This window comes from Lactuca serriola, chromosome 6 (genome assembly GCF_051521515.1).
Source record: "Lactuca serriola cultivar US96UC23 chromosome 6, Lser_US96UC23_V15, whole genome shotgun sequence".
Classification (NCBI taxonomy): Eukaryota; Viridiplantae; Streptophyta; class Magnoliopsida; order Asterales; family Asteraceae; genus Lactuca; species Lactuca serriola.
In genome coordinates this window covers 58,075,788-58,095,221 of record NC_136413.1, presented here as the reverse complement: position 1 = coordinate 58,095,221, position 19,434 = coordinate 58,075,788, and the positions used below count along the sequence as shown (strand labels likewise).

Here is a 19,434-nt window from a genome sequence, read left to right as displayed (position 1 = left end):
ATAATTACTAATACTTTTTATTTGTAGGTTACGGGATATTACCTAAACCTAACAGAGTAAGCCCTAAACTATAGTTGTTCTTTCCTAAGAAAGTACTAATTAACACTACAAGAAAAACAGCCTTTAATGACGCGCAAACAATGATACTCGCTGATTCACGTTACGCATTTTTGGGCGTCCTTAAAAATATTGTCAGACTTCCAAAATTTGAAGGATAATGGACGCGCATTTTTGCGTGCCCTTAAATTAGTGTTTCAAGAAAAAAAATTAAAAACACAGAGGGTGCTTTATCTTAAGCGCGCATCTTCTCTAGGTGTCGCTTTATAATTTTAAGGAAACGCGCCTTGAGAAGATAACGGGGGGAAACGAAACCCTAAAATTTTGAAAACCCGCCTTTCTTTTCTACCTTCTTTTCTTCATCTTCACAATCGAATCTCCCCTTTTGTTTCTCTATTTCGATGGTTGTTTCCCTCTTGCCCTAATCACGTCGTCGCCGCGAATCACACACCGAAGGCTGAAGCAACGAAAACATTGTAACTTTGTCTTAATTGTTTCATGGTGGTTGAAAAGGTTTTCCTTGTGTATCAGTTACCACTATCGTCGCCGTCATCTGACCTTCACTTGGTTCTAACGAAAAGGAAAAAGCGTGGTTTGTGTATTTGTAAACCCGATATAGAGATTTTTGGGTCCGATTTTTACGGATTACCATAAATCCCCCTAAATCCAACCATTACTCATTCATTCCCCATAAATCCCTTCATCTTGATTATGATCTACAAACCCCCTAAATCCCCCAGTTAGAGTATCTACCATGGATGTTGTACGTCGACCTAATCTCGATCTTAGTAATTCTTCACCCATTTCATCAATTTACACCAAAACCCCTCAAATACCAACCTCTTCAACTTTTCCCTATAAGTATCGATTATCTTCTTCCAATTTCAATGGTTACCATAGCAAGTGTAAAGTACCAACAACACCTCAAGCTTTACCCAAGGCAAATTCGAACGAATCAGTTGAATCCAATAAGAAATTGATTGATTCAATCGCTAAAGGTTTGATCGGGCTCGCTGCTGCAGTCTTTGTTTGTTTAGATTCGCCAACTCTTGCTGAGTCCTTAACAATAGCATTCCTAGGTTCTCGTACTCATGAGGTAGGTGTTCAGTTCGATCATCTTTTTTAGTAGTTTGTTTGGGTCGTGCAGATAAGGTGTTCGATCTATTGCTTATATGGGTTTGGTAAAATTTGATTTCGTAACAGGTGAATGCTGTGCAGCGAACTCTCGTAGAGACTTGGGGTTTGAGATGCAAAAAATTGAAGATCACAACTTATAAACATATCTACCAAAAAATTTTATTAGAAGTTGTTAAATAAGTATCCCAAGGATCTTATTGTTCACTGTAATCATTTCTATAGCACTCCTCTCCTTTTTTCAGAAGATACTTCTCAGTTGTGCATACCAAATGTTTATGAACTTGATGTTATTACTGGAAGCTGAGAAAAAGAATTAGTGTTGGTTAAAAGTGTTGTTGAACTTTGGTTGTATTATTGGTATTATCATTTTTATTTTCCATACTATATCTTGTGTATCGATATGCTCTACAGGCACTAGACGTAACTCTGCACTAGCAGCACCTGATGGAATTGATGTGATGGGAAGCAGATTAGCAGATGAGGTGAGTATCCTCCTCCTTAATCATTTTTAGGGTTAAATCCAAGACCTAGAAATATTCATTTCTACTATGACACAACATTGTAGTTTGAAGTAAAAGTGGTGGTTTTGGTTGCAGGTGATATCTGTGATAGAACGCAATCCTAAAGTTGAAAAGATATCATTTATAGGTCACTCACTTGGTGGCCTGATATCAAGATATGCTATTGCTAAGCTCTACGTACAGAATCAAACATACCAAGACAGATCTGGAAAAATTGTTGGAGTTGAGGCTATTAACTTTATTACAGTTGCAACTCCACACCTTGGCTCAAGAGGACACAGACAGGTTTGTAAATTGTGAGTTAATTATTTGGAAATAGTTGATGGAAGTGTTGGTGGTTTCAGGTCCGAATGTTCTGTGGAGTTAGAGGCCTTGAGAAAGTAGGGTACCACAGTTCAGTGGTGGTTAGAAGAACAGGAAGACATCTGTATTTGAAAGACAAGGCTAATAGACAGAGACAGACCCCTCTCTTGGTTTAGATGGCCAATGATTAAGAACACCTAAAGTTCATGTAAGTCTTTCATTAACATCCCCCCCCCCTTTTTCCAGCTAAACACAGTAGAAAAGAAGGAGAAATTGGAGATCTGTTTGCATGAATTTTGTGGTTGATTTTGTAGATCCGCATTGCAGTCGTTCAAACGCCTTGTTGTTTATGCAAATGTCCATTCAGACCGTATCCTAATATTTTTTCCTGAAAAAAATCTACCATTAAGTTTTGGATGTTTTTTTTCCTTAACTCAAGCACTTGAAATAGATCTTGTGGGATGGAGCACATCATCAATCCGTCATCAGATTCAGCTGCCTAAGGTAAAAAAATAAAATAAAATAATACTATTGGGTATAGTGTAATTAATTTATCTCGGTATTTTTATAGATTAAAAATCTTGTGAGAATTGGTAGATATCCCCATATTCTCAAGGAAGATGCAGAAAATATCACAAAATAAGAAACCTCTCTGGACCCACAGCCCAAAACCCACGAGACTAAGACAGTCACTGCCACTGCCAGCATGGAAGGTAGCAACTAATTCATTATTCAACTGCTGAGTTATATGAATTCTAATACCATCAATTAAAAATGCAGAAATGATGATTAAGGGATTGAGTCAAATAAGCTGGGAACGGGTTGATGTCAGCTTTAAAGGAAGTAACCAAAGATACCTTGCACACAATACAATCCAGGCAAACATCATACCCCCGCCCATATGTTTCTTTACATTTCAATCTCTATTCTTTATTATTATTATTATTCATGTTGTTGTTCAAACTTAAAATAAAATTTCCCAATCTATTAGGAAACTTTATGTCAGTCAGACAATCTGTGGAAGATCACAACTTATAAACATATCTACCAAAAAATTGAAGTTGTTAAGCATCTGAATCTGGTTCTTTCCCAAGTTTGAGATGCAAGCCAAGAAAGTAGCAATGGGAAGAAATTCTTCTAAAGCACTTGCTAGTCCAAAAGTTTCAAAAACTCAGAAGAAGGTGCTTGAAGATGTCAACAACCAAGAGAACAAAGCCTCTCAGATGATTACATCCTCTGCTAGAAAAAAAAAAACCAGGTTAGTTGGTTACCCTTTTTTATTTTTTGACATTATTATTACTTTTTGTTCACTGAGGATTATAAATTTGGATGCTTTATGTATCTATATCTTTTGTAACTAGCAGCAGCCACCTACCCAAAGGATAGCAAGGAGAATGTTGATGCAACTAATTTAAATGCTAGAGGCATATGTTTGGATAATGATTCTTATATTGCAATCAACAACATGTCTGTGGATTCTGAGGTAATCATATATCTTTCCATTTGTTGTTTGACTTTTGGATTTCATTTTCATCAATCATCATCATAAGATAAATGGCAATATCTTCTAATTATGGATTCTCACAAAGTGAAAGTGTTTCTTTTTGATATGATGTAGGGATGTGAGATAACATAATCTTTTTCAAATGGAACCATATTTTCTCTGGCATTCCATATTTCCAGAAATACTGAAGGAGAAATTGTAGATGGAGGTATATAATTAAACTACTATTTTGCATACATGAAACAAATTTAGCTTAATATTAGCATAAAATATGTTTATTTGTGATACATAATTAGGATGTGGTCTATCAAGTGAAGTGTCAGCCATATACCAATGATGAAAGACTCAAAGCTAGAATGTGTTGATGAGACTCTAGTGAACACAATAGATCGAGATGGGAACATGCTTCCTATTAACTTGATCAATGGCCTTGCTCTTACTCGTGATCCGCTAGTTGTTCTTGTAAGTTTTTTTTTACATGAAAATCTATGTATTCACCTTCTGTTACATCTTTTGCTAGTGCTGACATGGCAGTGAGACAACAACCACATCGGAAGATGTATAAGCTAAGAACTGGCTGTGTTAATGTGTCCCATTCTCATAAACCTGGTAACATGGAGCACACAAAGGCTACAGCTCAAGAAACATGTGACAATTGGCGAAAAAGGTGTTGTTTTAGCCCCCCCCCCCTTTTTTTTGATATTTTACATTTGTATAAACCTAATATGCTTTTGATTTCTAAAATAAATTGATTTGTGCAGGGGAAACGAGGCTTATAAGAGTGGAGATTTATCAGAAGCTGAAGTATGTTATTCAAAGGGTATTAGTTCAATACAACATACAGAGACACCTGGCGTTTGTATACAGCCTCTTATTTTCTGTTATAGCAATTGTGCAACTATACGTATGGAATTGACTGAAATTCATTCCATTTCCTCTAGCCAACCAAACATGATAATGGAATGTAATGATCTATTCCATTATTGTTATGGATTTTATTTGTTTATGTATGCTCTTACAAGATTTGTTGTAAGTCCTTTAATCCCAAGCCACTAGACATCAGGACAATTATTAACTTTTGTACACAATCATCTAACTAAATGTTCCTTTTAAACTGGGATAGTGCAGGCCTATGCATGAGATCACATTTCCAACAATAGACATACCAAAGCTCCTAAGTCAGGTATTAAAAATTCCACCTTTTGCCCTTGGCTTGATGCATATTTACTATTTAGCTTATTATTTTGATTTACACTTGCAGGAAATTAGAAGCGAGGAGCTACATAATGATGTTTCATAGCTGCTTCCTGGTTATAAACAGGTATGAATATGATTTACACTTCCAGTTCACAATGTATCCAATTATGGAGAGGATATTCGGCCCCATAGTAGTAGCTCGTTTGCAGGAGTAAGCAATTTTTCTTTAATTTAGTTTTTCTTTTACCATTTGTTTAATTTAATTATTCATTTTTTATGTAAATATTGATTTTGCATGAGAGAAAAAAAGTTTTATATATGAATCTTGAAAAATGGGATGTTTGTTTGATAAGTGAGGTCTTGAATATGTTTTGTGTAGGTTGTGTCTATACCACTACTCACAAGTTATCCATTCATAGCCATGTTGACTGGATTTGCTCTCTCGTTGACTTTAAATTGTGCATCCATTATAAAGAATGTTTTATCTGTAAGTTTTTTAGGGACTAAATCTGTCTACTTCATTAATTGCATGCTACTATTAGTTTATTACTTAATATAAGATAATATTTGCACATATTTCTGCAAAATGCAAGAAATGTTATAATTATTTTTATCTTGATAATTTGGTTTCTTGTTATCAACAGGTATCCATCATAACAGGGACATTCATGCTGCAAAATAAAGTTGTGGTAATATTCGCCTCCTCAGTTCTATAGCTTTTTTTAGGGTTAGATTCATAAAGTAACAATGCACTTTCATTGATTTATTTATTTATTACAAGTTTATAACATCCTAATTTCATATTTTCTTATTAGAACATTGTACTTCGAAAAATCTACCCAATTATCTTATTGTATAGCTTGAGTGCATCTATGGCTTAATCTTAATAATAATTCAGTTTTATATTATCTTATTTTCAAGTTTGTTTAGTAAGCTTAAGAAGAATAAACATGGTATCCTTATCTCAGTTGCAGTCAAATCACAAGCTTCCGGGGCCAATTCAGTTGCTGCGACATTTTCTGAATTCAAACACCTTCTTCTTGTGTATAAGTTCAATAGCAAATTCATTACTTTCTTGTGTATAAGTTCTATTAGAAGACAAACATATTTTTGATCCCTTTGAGATTTATCCATTTGCCTACTATTGGAATGATTATTTGTATGACATCAACTTTTGTGCAATGTATTATATTTTTTCTATATGGTATTTTATTTTCTATTATGAGACATGAAATGGAAATTTAATTTGAAAATTAGTAAATCTATAAATAATTTTTTTAAACAGTTAAAATTATGATACGCAAAAATGTGTGTCATCTGCATTTATGACATGGCCTTTCTTGACAGGGGCTTTCTTGATACGCATTGCGTGTCATTAACACGCGCGTCGTAAGGTTACGATACGCAAATGCGTGTCGTCTTCCTTTATGACAGGGCCTTTCTTGATACGCATTGCGTGTCATAAACGTGCGTCGTAAATGAGCGTCGTAAATGCGCATCGTCTCTCTTTATGATAGGGCCTTCCTTGATGCGCATTTGCGCGTCGTCTGGTCCCTTTACGACGCGCAATGAGCGTCGTAAAAGGCTGTTTTCTAGTAGTGTAACTATAGTTAATAGCTCTGATACCAATCTGTCACACCCCGGCCGTCGGCGGAAACACCGGGCAGTGTAACGTCATTTCTCGTATCATAGTTATGAACTTCCTGAAAACACATGCAATTTAAAATACATCAACATAAAGTTGGTGAGTTCACAGGTTTTGACTCCATATAAAATAATACATATTTCGAGTTTCAAAAGTATAGTTTTGAAAGTATAATTTTGACTCTCCAACATTTACTATATATATATCCTAGGTATAAAAGTTTACTTACCAAATAAGTAGTTTACCTATAAGTCTCATATACTATGGATATAAGTGTATGTAATTCCATACAAACGAGAGTTGTTATGTATAAATCTTATTTCAATTCTATACGAGTAAAACCACTACGTATAAATCTATTTCAATTCTATACGAGTATGTGTGCTAGGTATAATTATCTACTTAATATAGAAGTAGTACCTAGGGTATAAGTAGGGGAAACTTATACTTAACATTAATACTTGTACAGCAACGAAGTATAATGTTTCTAACAAGTTGCTACCATGAGTCTGTAGTTGCGAATGTATGACATAGTCATATACATCCTATTATTATCACAAGAATCACACATTGCGGTAGTACAAGGATTACACCTTGCGGTAGTACAAGGATCACACCTTGCGGTAGTACAAGAATTACACCTTGCGGTACTACAAGGATCACACCTTGCGGTAGTACAAGAATTACACCTTGTGGTAGTAAAAGGCTGTTTTCTAGTAGTGTAACTATAGTTAATAGCTCTGATACCAATCTGTCACACCCCGGCCGTCGGCGGAAACACCGGGCAGTGTAACGTCATTTCTCGTATCATAGTTATCAACTTCCTGAAAACACATGCAATTTAAAATACATCAACATAAAGTTGGTGAGTTCACAGGTTTTGACTCCATATAAAATAATACATATTCCGAGTTTCAAAAGTATAGTTTTGAAAGTATAATTTTGACTCTCCAACATTTACTATATATATATCCTAGGTATAAAAGTTTACTTACCAAATAAGTAGTTTACCTATAAGTCTCATATACTATGGATATAAGTGTATGTAATTCCATACAAACGAGAGTTGTTATGTATAAATCTTATTTCAATTCTATACGAGTAAAACCACTACGTATAAATCTATTTCAATTCTATACGAGTATGTGTGCTAGGTATAATTATCTACTTAATATAGAAGTAGTACCTAGGGTATAAGTAGGGGAAACTTATACTTAACATTAATACTTGTATAGCGACGAAGTATAATGTTTCTAACAAGTTGCTACCATGAGTCTGTAGTTGCGACTGTATGACATAGTCATATACATCCTATTATTATCACAAGAATCACACATTGCGGTAGTACAAGGATTACACCTTGCGGTAGTACAAGGATCACACCTTGCGGTAGTACAAGAATTACACCTTGCGGTAGTACAAGGATTACACCTTGCGGTAGTACAAGGATCACACCTTGCGGTAGTACAAGAATTACACCTTGTGGTAGTACAAGGGTCACACCTTGCGGTAGTTTCCGCACATTTCATCGACGCCGGAATGATAAAAAATAAAAGGGTAGTTCATCACTTGTTTTTGGTTGACTGTAGCTAACAGTCACAAGTGGGGTGGTCAGCCCATATACTAATTATACACGACTTCCTCGCTCCCACGGGATTAACGGTTACAGGTCAGAGGACTTCCACTAAGATCCCCAATCTTAGTTGATGAATGAGGTAGCTCATGTAGACTTTGACGGCTTCCTATAGCTCTAACAACAAAAGCATTTTCATGTCTAAAACCTTAGGTTACTAGACTTTGCTTTTAAACATTACTCCTAACTTCATAATATTTAGACAGTATAATAGTTATATCTTGAAGTAAAAACCAGGTTTTATCTTGACCTAAAACCAATAATAACAACATATAACGTTTCTAGTTTTATCTTGACATAAAACTATTAATTGCAACATACTATATAACTTAACATATAAAACTTCCGAATATAACTTCGGAACTATATCGCACACAAAATATATATAGAATCTTAAGTATAACTCAAGATCTACATTAATATATTAACATACCGATAAGTTGATAATAGTTGTATATATTCAAAATATTATATTTAGAACAACTATACCCCGACTATTATAACTATATATTATCATATAGACATAATAATAACATATATACAATGACTAGCATGCGTTTTCCCTCGAAATATAGAAAGTGGGGCCGTAAAACTCACCTTAGTAGCGTGTTTATAGAATTTAAACGGTCAGAGATTTGTCGTTGTCAAGCTCAGGAAGGGAAAACAGCCTTCGGAAACGAGAGAGAATGAAAGAAATGGTGTAATAAGCCTTGGGGTCGAAATGGCAATTTATAGTAAGATTTTATGACACTCACGTCGTGAGTCTCATGATTCACTCCGTAGACTTGCCATTTGCGTCCCTAGCTTCGAAAGGTGGCCATGTGACACCTCAGTTCGTGAGTGTCATAAAACTCACGTCGTGAATTTTTGGATCTTATCCTCTCGCAGCTTCTAGATTCCGATTTATGACAGAATTTCTCCTCACGTCGTGAGTGTCATAAAACTCACGTCGTGAATTGATTCTTATCCTCTCGCAGCTTCTAGATTCCGAATTATGAAAGAATTTCGTGAGTGTCATAAAACTCACGTCGTGAATTAGCTAGTTTAGGGTTTTTAAAAGCTAAATCTTCGGAATGCCATAAGTTTTGCATACGAACTCCGTTTTTGATGTTCTTTATATGAAAGCGTAGGTATTTACGAGCACTACAACTCTATTTTAGACTTAAATATCTAATTCTAATTCTATTTTAAATTCCTCTTATTATAGAGATTTATAGTGTTCGGTTTATCATAACTTCTTCACGCGGAGTCAGATTTAGATGTTCTCTATATTTTTGGAATCGTGTGGATGTATACTTTGAGTTGTATCATAAATTATGTATGAAAGTTCATACTTTATCATGAATTATATAGAAAGTTTGTCACTTTACTAGTTTAACAAAATCACATTACATGATTGGCATAATCACATGTGATTGTTTTTGACCTATTTTTACTGGTGTTACACTAGTGGGATAATGTTTCCAATTTTATCCATAATAATGCCCCAATCATTCAAGATCTAAACTTTGATTCACCAAAATGGCATAATGGACCAAGATAACTTGCATGGCTAAAAGGAAAGGCAAAAGAGTATAACTATCCTAGTCTATGGGGTCTAAGAAACATAACATACTGATCAAAATATGTTGGAGCCTCCTCAACTCCAAGATCACCCACAAAATGGACCTAAAGTGTCAAAACCCCAAATGACAAGATCTAAAGAACTAGATAGCAAGATTGAGACTTTTTTTTTACAATAGTCCAGAAAGAGGAGGGAAGAGAGAAGAGAAGTTCAAATCTTGAAGGTGGAGGCTAGGGTTTCCCCTAAGGGGTTCTAGAGATGATGGAGACTGATAAAATGTCCAAAAATACGGAACATTAAGCTAAAATATGTTGAAAACCCTAAAATCATGGGCTTGGGCCTGATTGATCGCCACACAGTGGGCTCTGATCCCCACGTCATAGCCACGACTTTAAACCCAAATCTACTTCAACTTCAAACAACCATAACTTCTTCGTTTCAACTCCGTTTTCGGCGATCTTTATATCCACGGAAAGGTATTGCCGAGCCCCACACTTCTATATAGTTAATTTTGGCTTAAACATATCGAACTAAAAACCAAAATCCATGTAATAAGACTAACATATATCTTTTCCTATTTTACCATTTGGCTCTAAAACACAACCTAAGGGCTTAGATCATATATCCAATATTATCAAAATCCAATAGGGTCTAAACCATATTCATGTGAAGCCCAAGGCCTTTATGATGACGTGACATGTTGACATTATATGCTGACGTGTCAAAATTGAATTTTTTTTCCACAAAAAACACTAAGTTTTCACTTTTTTTGATTTTGACACTAAGGTTAATTTTTTCTTTCAATTTTGACACTTCGATTTTTTGTTCCAAATTGAACATCATTTATCAAATTTTGTTCAATTTTGACCATTTTCCATTTGAAACCATATAAATATATTTATTATTACATTTTAAACCGTATAAATATGTTTTTTTTCGTTTAAAAACCACATTTTTATTTAAATACAAGGTGATTTTTTTTTTATTGTTTTTTTGTATTTTTTTTACATTCAAAGCATAATGTATAAATATGCATTAATTATATCATGAGAATCAAACTAAATATAATCTACTAATAAGATGTAAAAATTTCACGGGTTGCAAACTTGACATCTGAGTTTTGATCGACTACACGCTTCCAAACCTTCAAACTCATTTAAAGTTGCGTAATTAATATAAAATACGGTTTTTATATATAACCAATACACATTTATCCATAAAATTATGGTTTGAATGTAAAAAAACCTTCTATTTGTACAAAACTATGGTTTTTAATTGAAAAAAAACGTATTTATACGGTTTAAATGTATTAAAAAATATTTATACGATTTTAAATAGAAAATTATCAACATTGAGAAAAATTGAAAAAAATGATGTCCGTTTTGGAACAAAAAAACATAGTGTGAAAATTGAAAGAAAAAAATTAAACTTAGTGTCAAAATCAAAAAAAAAAATGAAAACTTAATGTTTTTTTTTGGAAAAAATTCAATTTTGACACGTCAGCATATCACGTCATCAAAACTGACACGTCATCATGCCACATCAGCATGTAACTTGGTTGACGGGTCAAGTGGTCAGAATTGTAACAAATTGAAAAATACAGTATCAAATTTGAGACAAAAAATAATACAGTGTCAAATTAGAATTTTGGTATATACAGAATGTTTTTGTGTTAGTTACCCTTAAATTATTAAGTTGAGACTAAGTGGACAAAAAACGGATATCCGAATTAAATACTTCAAGTCATTGAATTTATAAAACTAAAATGAAACGACCACAAATTTTGATTGGGATGAATTACATGAAAATGTTAACGTGTAGTCTAGTCATACGTTTTTGTAGTTTTTTTTGGATATATTTTATAATTTGGTACTCGAGTTGGTAGGAGAGCACTTCTTGCAAACACTTTTGACTTTTTGAGGAATTTGGTGCATTTGTACATAAAGATCGTTACTAGTCTTAAAATGACGAGGTCGTTGTTCTTAAAACTAGGACTAAAAACATTTAAAATTTAAAATAAAGAGAAAAATAATTGTGTTTGGTATAGTTGAATGGAAAGAGAATAGAAAGAAACATTCCATTCCAGAAAAACCTTGTATTGTTTTGTGGAAAATAATGATTCAATGTATAAGTAATCGTGTCTCTTTAACCTTTCAGACTTTTCATTCTTTACTAAACCTCGTTTTTTTCACTCTGTTCTCCATCCAATTGAAATTGACAAATTTATCCACGAGTTAAACTAAATTGTCTTTGAATTTTGTGGTCACACATATATTGCTCAACCCCGTGAAACACTCTTCAATGACCCATCCCTGTGCTTAACCATTACGGATTGCGACTATAAAATTCATGAAACTCTGTAATCTTTTTTAAACAGAGCTATTGAAAAACCGTTGAACACGATTGTTGAAAACTCGTTGTTGAAGAACCATTGTTAAACAATTGTTTTTCAAGAAGTGAGAAGGACTAATGTTTTATTTTTCTGCTTTGAATATAGAGTTGTTGATTATGTACTGTGTTGTGGATTATGTACTGTGTTGTGGATTTCATGTTAGGATTGGATGTTCACGTGTCGAGGGAACTTTTTTTTATTTTTTTTATTTTTTTTATTTTTAACTTTATATGTTTTGGTTGTCCCTGGGGAGATCACTTGAATTAAATGATAGATAGAAACCTAATAATCAAGTAAAGTTAATGATGTTTGAATTATTTAGTTGGATTTATCAATTTCGGGGAATTTAATTTGATTAACCCAATAAGCATAAAGAGGATTTTATTTGGTTTGATTTTGGTTAATTTTTCTCTATTTTGGATAAACCAAATAACCGAATAAACAATTCAGAATATATTTTTGACAAAAATGTAAAACCGGTTCATATGGTTTTTTATTTTATGTGGTTAAGGTCCAAACATTTGAAAACTTATAGATTTAGTCATTTTCAACTAGTTTTGTTGTGGTTTTGGTCCATTTTCCGCTAACTATAACAGTTTGGCTGTTAACTTTTTTTTTAAAATGACTATTTTACCCTCAGATATCATTTCTACAACGAAACTACAATGAACATTTCTATATATATATATATATATATATATATATATATATATATATATATATATATATATATTCTTTTTAGCTTTCTTGAAGTATTATATATTAATAAGGGTTATTGTCACTATAGCCCAACAATCTTTAGTATAATGGTTTAAATGGCCTCTCGTGATTTTTTTTTGCCTTTAAAGGGTATCAACTTGTATTTTACCGGTCATTTTGGTACTTTTACCCACATTAGAAGGTAACACTACTTTGTCAAGTGCCCAGTAAGCAGGTCAGTCAATAATATCGCCAAAATCTTGAAAACATGCAACAACTACAATCAAACATGGTGTCACACTCCTCTAAAAATCACCCACGAGTTGATCAATCAAACCCAGATTCATATTCCTCATTTTCTTCATCAAATCCTTTAGCTCCATCTATGTACCCATCACTCGAGACCAAAGATCTCGTTGAGAAACTGTTCCCGAACAACAATCAAAGCCATGAACAAGAACAACAAGCAATTGCTTTTGAATCTTCAGATGAATTTCTAATCAAAATCCATGGATTAATCATTCACTCAATCGACAAACAATAGAGCATCCAATTTGCTTCCGGAGTGTTCGAAATAATCCGTATCCGACAAGGTGACACCTTCATCACGGCTCTCGTTCGTGTCATTTGCGAAATCGAATGGCCATTAGCCAAGGACGAAGCCGTCGTGAAACTAGACGGGTCTCAATACTTCTTCACACTTCGTGTACCTTCCCGATTCGAAAACGATGTCGCATTGGAGAATGTGTTGAACTACAGTTTGACGGTCATCGAAAACTCTTCCGATGAACTCGATAAGGTTTTGGAGGAGTACAATGCATTTTTTGTGAAGGGGGTGGAGAGGGATGTAGCGGTGGAGGGATGGGGTTCTCCGAGGCTATATGTATAGATGACGACTCATCGTCTGCCATTGTAGCTCATCGATTTCACCTTCATTTACTATAACTTTCCATAAAACATGATGCCCTTCTTCATCTTCTCCGAAAATTAGCACAATTGTTCTGTTCTGTTCATTGTCGTGATTTTGACCGTGTTGTTCTTCATCTCCAGTTTACTCGTTAGATTCTTAACAAAACACAACTCTCAATCACATTCAACTCAATCAAATCGATTCCCCGATGGGTCTCCATCTGGTAACTCCAATAGAATTTACATTTACATGATTCCGATTCAGATCAAACATTCTGAAATCGATTCCCAAATGGGTCTTCATCCTTTGATTGTGTCATTTGTTTATGCGAAGTTTTCTGAAAACGATTTAGATTACTCCCAACTTGAAGCATTTGGGAAAAATCGTGAGAGGAATGAAGAATGTGGTTGCTCTCTTGTTGTTTCCCATCTCTTTCTCTCTCTGTATAGAACTTCACAAACAAAAACAACAATAAAAGATGTAAAGACGAAGCTGTGATGGTGTATTTGAGGGAATGGGTGAGGCAAAGACCTTTGACTTTTGAGGAAACTGATGATTAGGATGAAGGAAACCAACGTGGCATATGAAAAATGATGATTAGGATGAGGAGTCACTGAGTGACCCCTTCAAATTTTCCATAATGACCTTTTAAAACCTAAAAACAAAAGTTCATATCCTTCAAAGGCAAAAAAAAATCATGAGGGGTCATTTAAACCAATATACTAAAGATTGTTGGGCTCCAGTGACAATAACCTTATTAATAAATATTATTTTATAAGATTATTAATTTCTTTTAATTAAACTTTTTTAATTTCTTTGTTATTGGACTTTTTAATTGGATTATTATATATGAATAGATATTAATATTAACGTATAATATTTATATATTAATAAATATTATTTTTTTTGGATTATTAATTTATTTTAGTTAATTTTTTTATTTGAGTATTCTTTTTTATTAGAAAATTATACATTAAAAAAAATATTATTTTTAATATATATATATATATATATATATATAATATTTATATCCTAATAAATATTACATTTATTGGATTATTAACTTCTTTTGTTAAGTTTTTTTAATTCCTTTTTGGAATAATTCTCTTTTATTCAATTATTACTTTTAATTTATTATTTTCTTTATATAATAAATACTATTTTGTTGGAGTGTTAGTTTATTTTTAATGTATACTAGTAATTCTTTTTAATTTTATTAGTTTCACCACAAAGTCGTCTGAATACGTAAAAGTTATGCAGTCAATAGCGGTGGGAGAGCGGTTATCGGTAGCTGGTAAAATAGCGGTCCAAAATAGTGGTGATAGTGACCGATATTTGACTGATATTTGACAAATATCAGTGGGATAGCAGTGAAATAGCGTTTATAGCTAAAAAAAATTTAAGTCGCTTCATTTGTTATTAAAATGTAGATATATGGTGGGGGTTTTATGAGATTGATAAACATTTGCTTCAAACATTTTCTAATTTACTATATGTTTTACTTAATGACCATGTATTCATCCAATAAAACACAAGGTTACAAAGGCCCTACATAACATTAAAAAACCGATATCCCACCTATATCCTACTGCGATAACCTATATATGGAATATCTGTCCTTGACCGATATTTGATTTTGAACCGCTATAACTGCATACCATAAAAGTGTTGCCTCTCATCATCGAAAATTGTCAGGATCACCACAAAACATCTTCATCAGAGGTTTGACAGAAATCCACCAACATTTTCCAACCAATGGTGACGGTAGTCACCTACGATAACATCACTACCATCACCTGATCACCATCACCACTTTTAATGTTTGTTGCGCATTGTGTAAGATATGGAGGATTTCAACGGATCGTGAAGAGGTTGTCGCAGGTGACTTGCGATGATGTTGGGTGGAAAAAGTTAGTAGGGTTTGGCAGTCATCCCGACAATTTTAGTTGATGAAAGGTGGTGCTTTTACGTATCCAACAATTTTGTGGTGGAACTAATAAAATTAAAAAGAATTAATATTATACAATAAAAATAAATTAATAATATAATAAATAATTTTTATTATATAAAAAAATAAGAAATTAAAAACAATACTACAATAAAAAAGAATTAACCCAAGAAAAGAAATAAAAAAATTTAACCAAAAGAAATTGATAATATGATAATTTAATATTGATTAGAATATAAATATTATAAATTAAAAATAATATTTATTAATATATAATAATCCAATAAAGAAGGATTACTCGAATAACAAAATTAGCTAAAATAAGTTAATAATCCATTATAATAATATTTATTAATATATAAATACTATATATTAAAAATAATGTTTATTAATATATAAATATTATATATTAAAAATTATGTTTATTAACATATAATAACCCAATTAAAATATCTGATAACAAAGAAATTAAAAAAATAATTAAAAGAAATTAATAATTTAATAAATAATATTTATTAATATATAAATAGTATATATTAAAAATAAGATTTATTAATATATAATAATTCAATAAAAGCAAAAAGAAGATATATAGAAATGATCCTTGTAGTTTAGTAGTAGAAATAGTCTATGAGGGTAAAATAATCATTTTAAAAATAGTTAAAAGTCAATCTATTAAAGTTAACAGAAGAGAGACCAAACCACAACAAAATTTGTTGAAAAGAACCAAATTTACAACTTTTCAAAGGTTTGGACCATAACCACTTAAAATGAAAAACCACAAGGAACATTTTTTCAATTTTGTCAATATTTTTATAAAATTTATTTTTATAAATTAACGTTTTAGTTTTAATTTTACAGATTAGTTACCAAGCTCTTGATTTAATAAATTATTTTGAAAGTAATAAAACTATTTTATATTTGTAAATAAAAGTTCAATAGACTAGCTGAAAAGTTAGATGGTAACTAAAAAATTAGTTGTTATCTTATAAACTAGCTGCTAGCTTATAAGGTAGCTGATAAAAATGATGTTTATTAAACCTAGTTGATAAGCTACGTGGAAGATATAAAATGACATATTGAAGAATATGTTTTTAGGCTTGCCAAATGTAACACTCCGTTTCCAAATCATATCCATTTTGGGGTTCAAGGAGTCAAAGGTCTGGTTTTTGGGTAAACTCAAGGCTCGCGACGTAACCATTGAAGGGTCACGACGTGAGGTATAATCAATAAGGATTTTGATTTAAACAGAGATCACGATGTGAGCATTAAGAGCTCATGACGTGAGGTGCGCTGTAGCCCAAGCCCGCAATCTTTTAGGGTTTCCATCATATTTAAACCCCATAAACCTCATTTTAGGGTTCCAAACCAGCCTCCTTCTTCCCTAAACTCAATAAAACCCTAACCCTAACCTATCTTTGTGTTTTTTGAGCTTTTGGTGGTGTTTTGATGGACTGAAGAGGAGGAGATCACCATGGAAGCACAGTTGCAGCTTGGAAGTTTCATTTGCAAACTTTAGCTACACTTCTGAACCAATGTGAATAATCAACACCGAATCTTTATGTTCTCTTCTTGCGAGATCTAAGGTTTTACACATATTTATCCAATATCTTAAGTGTTGGAGTGTTGGGAATCCATAAAGTTGGCAACTTTATGGGTCCTTAGGGTCCCTAGATATGTCATGGATTTGAAGTTTGAATGATGTTTGAGTTCATGCGTGAGTATTGGTCCTTTTTTTTCTTCATGAATGACCCACTTTGAGCTTATGTCTTGTATTGGACATACAAGATCTTAAAACACTGATTTTTATGATCCTTAGGGTGTTAGGAAGCCTCGTGGAATAGGTGGATCAATAGCTTAATGGATTAAGAGGTTTTTGAAACATTATGGCACTCAGACGAATATCACAACATGAGGAAGATGCATGTCATGTCGTGAGGAGTATAAGACGCGACAATTTTATCCTGTGAGTGGCTCACGACATGAGCCATAAATGGTCACGTCGTGAGGGTCTTATGACTGTTGAATTTCGTTGATCGTTCACTTTTGACCAAGTTTGACTGAGGGGTATTTTGGATGGTGTTTGAGAAGTGGTCTTATAGTTGGATATGTCGCGGTTAGAGCTGAGATTCGAAGTTGGGACCTCATCTACTATTGTTCAGATCGAGAGGCGAGTTTTCCTGACTGTACGTATGGGTCGAAGGCACCAAGGCCGGCCCATTGTATTGGATATCCTATGATATGGTAGTATGTTGTTGTGATCTGTTAGATGGGTGTCCTGGTATATAGGATGATACTATGCTTAGTGATTTGTAGATCTACCTTATTTTCTGTTGATTGGTTATATGTTTATTTGTTTTATATGTTGACATATTGTGGTGGGTTAAGACTCTACCGCGTTGTGCGCCAGTCAACAGACTGGGGCATTCCAACCTCAATAGGTTGTGGGCCGGGGGTAATTCAACCTCGATAGGTTGTGGACCTAGTATGTGTGGGCATTCCAACCTTGATAGGTTGTGGGTCGGGGGTAATCCAACCTCGATAGTTTTTGGACCCAATATGTGTGGGCATTCCAACCTCGATAGGTTGTGGGCCGAGGGTAATCCAACCTCGATAGATTGTGGACCTAGTATGTACAGGCATTCCAACCTCGATAGGTTGTAGACCCATTATATATTGGCATTTTGCCTGGGGTATTCCATCCCGAGGATGATCGGACCCGACATGTTGTTATATACGTTATTTGTTTATGTGGTGGTATTTTGGGTGAAATTACTAAGCTTCGTGCTTATAATTTTAGTTTTTGGTTTCACGTACTTCAGAGGACCTTGGCAAGGCGAAGGCGTGACTATACACTTCCTGATTTTTATGTTGTTGATTTTGGGAGACTTTGATTTTAAATAATCTTTAGGAAACAACTATTTTGTAAAGCTTTTTATTACTAAATGGGTTCTTTTGAAAGGTTTAAATTTTGTTGAAATATTTGGATGTTACAAGTTGGTATCAGTGCTTTGGTTTGTGTGAATTGGAGGAACACTTGTGTGAATCCAGTCTCAAACTAAGCAAAAAGATTTTAAAAATGATTTATAAAATGTTTTTAAAATAATCAACGAGGATGTGATGTGTATGATCAGCGGGAGCCAATAAGTAGACCCAAATTACCACACGTTATTTGATATTATGATATGTTAGAACATCATGCTAGCGATAGGCTAGGGATCTTTAGGAATTGCATGATAGAATTGTCTGATTATATGATGCATGATAGCCTAGGGTCTTCTCTATATGAAATTGACATCATTACTATAGTTGTTACTTAGTGTATGCATTATAGTTGTACTTAACAAAGATTGTATAGCCTGAGAATGTTTGGTTTAGCCTTATTTCCTGTTCTTGTTCGATGAAGGGATTAGGGTAGAATCGAGTATTTGAATTTCTATAGGATCCAGTGTTATGTATGATTAGCATACACGAGTGTTGCAGGGTTGGTGGAAGTTTCATGAGTGGGTGCAGTATATGGCGGGTCAGCGTGAGGATTATCAACTACTCTTGAGTGAGTGAGGTCAGGGTGAACGTGTATCTGAGATGCTGGGAGATAGAGATCGAGAACTGCATATGAGGATCTATCTGATTCTATTGTATTTTAGTGTCAGTCGACTCCACTGCTCGAATGTTGCTTGCTTTGTGCTTTGTGGTACTCACATTGATGGGAACTAACTATCAAAGAATACAGTAAGTTACATGTTATGGTGGTTAAATAATCTTAGAGTGGAGGATTTGGCCCTATTACGTAGCTTTTGTTTGAGTCTAACCGTTATAGGTTTGGGTCCTTTAATCGAAAGACTATTCAATTTTTGTTTCATGTAATTATATTCATGAAGTGGTTGCTGGCATTGATTGGAGCCCCTCAGAATCTGGTGGCAA

General features: G+C 33.6%; 1 protein-coding gene across 1 annotated transcript; it reads left to right on the top strand.

Moving 5' to 3' along the window:
- Nucleotides 1-811: 811 nt before the first annotated feature.
- On the top strand, nt 812-2,661 carry LOC145059795 (putative lipase C4A8.10). Its single transcript, XM_079007579.1, is given in 9 exon segments — nt 812-1,153; nt 1,261-1,269; nt 1,361-1,400; nt 1,606-1,676; nt 1,791-2,000; nt 2,060-2,226; nt 2,333-2,388; nt 2,470-2,522; nt 2,590-2,661. Coding segments are annotated over 9 exon segments (1,020 nt in total).
- The last annotated feature ends 16,773 nt before the right edge of the window (nt 2,662-19,434 follow it).